Genomic DNA, 6,169 nt, shown 5'->3' on the forward strand with positions numbered 1-6,169 from the left:
TCATTCTCCACCCCAAAACTCCCCAACCATCTTCCCTGATGGTCACCCCCATACCCGGGATGTTGTTCTCCTTGAGGATGGCAAGATGCTTCTCCCGGATTCGTTTGACGTACTCCAGGGAAATGTGGTAGATCTTGCTACATATACCCTCCACTGAGTCTTTTGCCGCAGCTGACACATGGGGGCCACACTGCTTTCTTAAGTGCTCCAGACGGTCCTGCAGCAGACATGCCCTGTAGATGCAGCCCCACCTACCCTGGGAAGCCCCCAACCCTCTCAACCCTTTTTTCCAAGGCCCACTCACCATATAGTCATCCTTGGAAGCTGAGTGGTCCTTCCGTAACCAGCTAAAAGTATCTTCCACATTCCATTTCACTACCTTCCTGCTATCTGGGGATGCACTCCTAGGGAACATTGGATGGGAAGAGCAACAAATCAGTATTCTTGGATACCACAGCCAGGCCAACTGGGAATCATTGGTTTTACTGACCCTTCTCCCCCACCCCAACACATTCTACCCTTTCAAGTCTTGTGTCAGGTAATAGCTCTAACTACATTTCTAGAGTACTTTAAAATACAGAAAATCTTTTGTTTATAATCCTGCTAAGTAGACAATATAAATATTATCCCCATTTCACAGATGAAGAACCTGAGGCTCAGAAAAAGCAAGTGACTGCCTACTCACAGAGTTCATGCAAACTCAGATCTCCTGACTCTTAGCCAAGTGCTCACTCAGGAGCAAAGGAAGGGATGGCTTCTCTGAGTCCGTGATAGAGTTCCACAGACAAAACCAGGAGCTCTCGCCTCCACTGGTATACATGGGCAATACTTTTTTCTCCAGGATTCCTCTCTGTTCAGCTGCTTACCCCTGACCCCTCAGCCTTGGTGTCTGATTTCCCTGTCAGCATCCCCATACATAAGAGAATCCACTGAGTGTAAAAGTGTGATGTAGGATGGACTCTGGAAACTCCTACCAGCCCACCACCCATTTCTTTCCAAAATTTCCCTGTAGAAGTATTTATGGATTGATGACCTGGAAAGAGGAAGTTCCTGACCTGGACTCAATAAGTCGCTTGGCAGCTTCTGCATATTTGAAGAGCAACCTCTTGGCTTCCTCCCGGAACTTGATTCGGGATAACCTGGGTCAAAAGCAGTAGGTATCAGGAACCACAGTGTCAGATTACTTCCAAAGGAAGTAGGCTTTATCCTAGAAGAGGACCACAGCCCAGTTGGACAGGTAGAGGAGTACCTGATGGGAATGTCATTCATGATTTCTCGAAACATGGAAGGAGACACAATTGGCTCACAGTTGCTCGGCAACAAAGGGTCAGGTCCTTTATCCACCACCTTACGCTCGAGCATCCAACGATTAAAGGACTCCCTTGGGGGCTCAATGCCTGAAAGAGAAACCAATATGAACAATCCCAAGAGAAGATTGGAAAATAAAAAAAGAATACAAGACCTTAGGCATTCTGGGCAGTCCCAGAAGTGACCCAGAAAAGAAATCACAGGATCACAGATAAGGAACCAGATACTGGCTCCCTAGAGGGAATCTAGTCACCTAATTTTACCAAAAAGAAAAATGAGATCCTGACAAGTTAAGTGACTCATCCAAGATGAAACAGTTAAACTAGACTGAGATCCCGATCCCATACTTCCACATCCACTTTTATCAACCTACAGCTCTAGAGACAGAGTGACAAAAAGGCTGAGTGCTCCCTCCCAATTTGAAGCACCAAGGATTTTATCTCAAAGAGATTGAGAATTCCCCCAACTTGAAGAACCTGGATTTTATCTCAATTTAAAGCTAGAGGTCAGAGGGAAAAAGGTATATTGAAGTTTTCAGCTCCAACCTTGACTTTTTCCAAAGGCGGGGGGGGGGGGGGGGGAGAGATGATAAAGGCAACAAAGAAAAGCTAGAAAGAAAAGCATAAGCAAAGGAGAAGTTGAACCGCCCAGTCTTACCTTCACGCTGCTGACACAGCTCCCGATAATGTTGGCGAAGCTTTAGAATGAGTTGGGAGCGGAGCAGTTCTACCTCAGGGTGTGGAGGCAGGACCTCAGATGGCCCCCGCTGCTTGATCACTGCATTTGTCTGGATGTCCAAGTCCCAGTATACCCTTGGGACACAGACAGTGGCCAGTAAATAAAGTAAGGAGAAAACCAGAGGCTCCTATTCTCCAGATTTCCAAGAGAACTACTCAACCCAAAAATCCCCAACAGATTCTGAATCAACACAATCCCAGTTGAGGCAGTTGTTCCCTCCTGACCTCCAATACCCAAATAAAGTAAAAAGGGCCTGCGGTGGCCTACAGGGAGAACTCACTCAGTGGGCCGAAGGAGAGCTGCTTGCTGTTTATCTTCAGGGGATGTGCCCCATATCTTCAGAGTGGGTGTCCCAGGAACACTAGGGGAGCTGGGCACAGACTGGGCAGAAGGAGGGCCTGGAACTTCAACCTGAAGGGAGGAATAATAAAAGTCCATGATACTTGCCAAGCCCAGCAAGGTCTTGAGGGTAAAGCATGTGGGAATGTAGATCCCTATAGAATAAGGCTACTCTTCCTATCACCAATATACCAATCAAAACTCTTGACTAAGCCTTGCTGATAATACTTCATAGGATTATGACACTTTCCCAAGGGTCTTCAAATACATCATATCATTTGATCCTTACAACACTGTTGTAAGGAGGGGAAGGCAAGAAATAGCCTTCTATCACAGAAGAGATGAAGTTTCACTCTACAGTGAAGATCAGAAAATTTAAGGCTCAGATAAAAGAGAATCTAGAGACAATTTAATATAGCCCTCCCTTTTACAGTTGAGGAAAAACTGAGATAGAGAAGAGAAATGATGTACCCAGGTTTGCTGAGGTAGTAAAAGAGCTGAGGTGAGATTTGAACCCAGACCTTCTAACCCCAAATTTAGAACTTTCCCCATTACAACATGCTATGTAACTTGCCACATGGTTCAGTAAGTGTCAAATTCAAGTTCAGATTCTGGTCCTCTGCTTCCTTGTCTAGGCCTCTTTTCATTACATGCATGCCTTCGGGCCAATCTGACCTTATTCCTGGTTGTTCTCATTAGCAGGACACACACCTTGGGCTTCTTTACGATGTTGCCACTGGGCTGCTCCTCTGAAAGCCTCCTTTTCCTGGGCTTGTTCTCCACTGGGGTTTCCACCGCTCCAGCGTCTGAGGGCAGCGGAGCCGCATTCAGCCCCAAAGGGTCCGACTGGGGGTGGGGGCCAGACCAGCAGAGTTATAACTGGCAATACTGGCTCCCAGACTTCACAGAGCCTATTATACAGTCCTGCTGCATACCCATTTCCCACCCACCAAGGAGCAAGTCCACCCTTAAGCAGCACCTGTGGCAATGTCAGAAGTACTGTGCCAACCAGCTTGTCCCAGCCAACTGAGAAAGGATGTCTTGCCCAAAAGAGGGCACCAACATTCTCTTCTCAGAAAGCCGTGTCGGCCCACCACTGTCCTAAGGCAAGGCACTTACAATGACATCATGCTGACCCAGAACTGGCATCTCCCACAGTGACTGGTTGGTGAATCGATTGAAGTAGTAAGGGCGATTTTCTCGTCTGCTCCAACACTTCTCCCAGCCAGCCTGTACCAGTTCATCTGGAAACCAAGGCCAGAATCAAGGCAATTGAACATCTCAATGTAAGAGGCATTTATTAAATAACAGCCATGTGCTGAGAGAAAGATTAAGTTTAGATTAAACAGAGTTCCAACTCATGAATCTACAGTCTAGTCAGTAAAGGGATGAAGACAAAAACAGAAATTTGTATTAGAGGTAGTAACAAAAGATGTTATTAACCCAATGTATTGGGTTTAAGTGTAAAAAAGGACTGTGAGATTCAAGGGCAAAAGTTGTTACCCAATGAAAAGGAGATCAATAGTTCTCTGGAGATGGCATCTGATTTGGACATTAAAGGATAAATAAGAATTTAATAGGTAAAGAAGGCAGAGAAATGGATTTCAGGAATAGGAAAAGGTGACCACAGGCATGGAAACAGAAAAGGCCAGGGCAGAGTAAAAGGACAGACTAAGTTCAGTTCTGGTGGAGTGTAAATCCTAGGCAAAGAAATTTTAATTTTACTTAACAGCACAATCTCGTAGAGAATACAGAGAAGTTCCCCTCCCAAGATTCCCAAACCTCTTTTGTTATCCTGAATGTTCCCCTATGGTACCTGGAAGGTCTTGTACCAGTCGGATGGGCCTGGGGGAACTAGGCTGACTTTGATTAGAGGTGCCTGGGGAGTGACTCAACAGAGATGCTTCCTCTCTCGGACTGCCATGGTTCTCATTGGCCATCTCTCAGCAACAGCATGAGACCTATCACACAATGATCAAGTCAGAACCAACAAGGCCCACTCCACTTTCACCCTTTCCATGAAGAATCCAGTAAGAAATCCTCTACCATTTTCCTAAAATCTATTTTCAGAAAGCCTCCTTTCCTCCTACCACATTTCTTGCCTTACATCATCCTATCACATTCCTCTACAGTTCAACATAAGGAGACCCGGGGCAGAAGTCTATATTGAATTCTTTCGGCTCAATCACTCTGGGGTGAAGTAATTGAATTTATTTATTTTATAAAAAAAAAAATTGAAATTGGGGGCCTAAAGCGTGTTGAGGGCGTAACTTCTTCCTTCATTCCCTAGGCCGGGAAATGTTCTGTGCTTAACTAACGAGCTACAAGGTGCTCGGCAGGTTCCTAAGCCCGGGCGGGGGCGGGGGCGGTTCTAGCCACCGTCCGCCAGGGCCCCGAGGGGCGCGGGCGGAGCCGCCGGCGGGCGCTCACCCTCTGGGGTCTGCAGCATTAGCACGACAACAAGGCGCCGCCAGACCTCCGCCAAGCCCCGCTTCTCTGCGGTCGCGACGGGATCCCCCGGGGGCGGCCCGGGGCCTGTGCCGGCTGCGAGTGGGCCCGGCGGCCGGGTCAGCAGTGGCTTGGGCGAGGTCCCAGAGGCATCGTCAGACCTGCGGCTGGAGGGCAAAGCAAAGAGCAAGGTGACGGGCGGGGCCGGGCCGGGCAACGTCAAAGCCAAGGGCGGAGGGGGCGGGCCCGCCGCGGGGGAGGCGCCACTCGGGCCCCCGCGGGGCTCCGCGTCCCGGCGCGCGGGGCCGGCGGACTGCGCAGGCTCGGCGGCCGCGGGGGAGGGGCTGCTCGGAGCGCGCGCTCCCCCGCCCCCCGCTCCCGCCGCCTCCCCGCCCCCCCCCCCGCTCGGGGCGGCCGGGTGCGCGCACGCCGCCCTCTCCGCCGGGCTCCGCCCCCCGCCCCGCCGCGCGCTCCCGCCCCCGGGCTGAGGAGACTCGGCAGTCGCAGCCCGGCACAAAGGCGGCGACGACGGAGGAGGCGGCGGCAGCGGCGGGAGAGGGTTCCCCTAGGCCGCTCGCCGCCAGGGCCCCCCCCCCGGTCCCCGGGGCCCCCGGCCCCGGCCGCGGCCGCCCGCCCGAGGGCCTAAGATGGCGGCGGCGGCGGCGACAACGACCGGGCTGAGCGGCGGCCCCGGGCGGGAAGCGTCAGGAGGAGCCCCCGCCGCCCGACCGCGGATCGCCGGACCCCAGCGCGGCTCGCGGCGGGCCCGCGGCCTCCAGGGGCCCTTACCTGCCCGGAGAGGACTCGGGGGGACGCGACTACACACTCTCCTCAGCCGCCTGTTCGGCCGCCTCCGCCTCGCCCTCCCCAGCGCCGCCGCCGCCATCTTGTGTCCCGGCCGGGGAGGGAGGGGGCCGTTGCGCGTGCGCGGGCACCGCCTTTGTGGGGCCTCGGAGTCGTCGCGCCGCCATCTTGAGTGTGGCGAGACCATCCTCGGAGGGTGGGGTAGAGTTCAGGAAGAAGAATTCCGGGGCTGGACTGTAAGGGAGAGAAGTCTAGTTTCGGTTTCCCCCTCCTCCGCGCCCTAGAGAAGGGCTCCTGGGGTTGGCAAGCCCGGACAACTTCTTACATCTGTGACCCTGGGCGAGTCATTTTGCCCCTGAATTAGTTTTGGTCCCTGCAGGGGCTGACAGCACTCCCATGTCCCATTGCTGTGACGGCGCCCCAGGAGGGGAAGCTCGGGGCAGCCGGGAGCCCTTAACCATAGTGATAGCTGACGCTGCTGTAACACTTGGGGCGGATCAGGCACTGCAGAAGCTCCTTACACTTACCACAG

The 6,169-nt window shown here is 52.5% G+C and overlaps 1 protein-coding gene across 1 annotated transcript in view; it reads right to left on the minus strand.

Moving 5' to 3' along the window:
- Positions 1-5,731, minus strand: part of PCIF1 (phosphorylated CTD interacting factor 1) — a 16,612-nt gene extending 10,881 nt beyond the window's left edge. The window contains exons 1-11 of the mRNA XM_074211220.1: positions 5,623-5,731; positions 4,816-5,000; positions 4,202-4,346; positions 3,505-3,629; positions 3,097-3,231; positions 2,327-2,457; positions 1,966-2,120; positions 1,250-1,397; positions 1,056-1,139; positions 305-404; positions 55-217 (exon numbers count right to left, since the gene is read on the minus strand). Coding sequence (XP_074067321.1) covers positions 55-217; positions 305-404; positions 1,056-1,139; positions 1,250-1,397; positions 1,966-2,120; positions 2,327-2,457; positions 3,097-3,231; positions 3,505-3,629; positions 4,202-4,325 — 1,165 coding nt within the window. The 5' untranslated portion in view covers positions 4,326-4,346; positions 4,816-5,000; positions 5,623-5,731. The remainder of the gene's footprint in view (positions 1-54; positions 218-304; positions 405-1,055; positions 1,140-1,249; positions 1,398-1,965; positions 2,121-2,326; positions 2,458-3,096; positions 3,232-3,504; positions 3,630-4,201; positions 4,347-4,815; positions 5,001-5,622) is intronic.
- Between the last annotated feature and the right edge of the window lie 438 nt (positions 5,732-6,169).

This window comes from Macrotis lagotis, chromosome 1 (genome assembly GCF_037893015.1).
Source record: "Macrotis lagotis isolate mMagLag1 chromosome 1, bilby.v1.9.chrom.fasta, whole genome shotgun sequence".
NCBI lineage: Eukaryota > Metazoa > Chordata > Mammalia > Peramelemorphia > Peramelidae > Macrotis > Macrotis lagotis.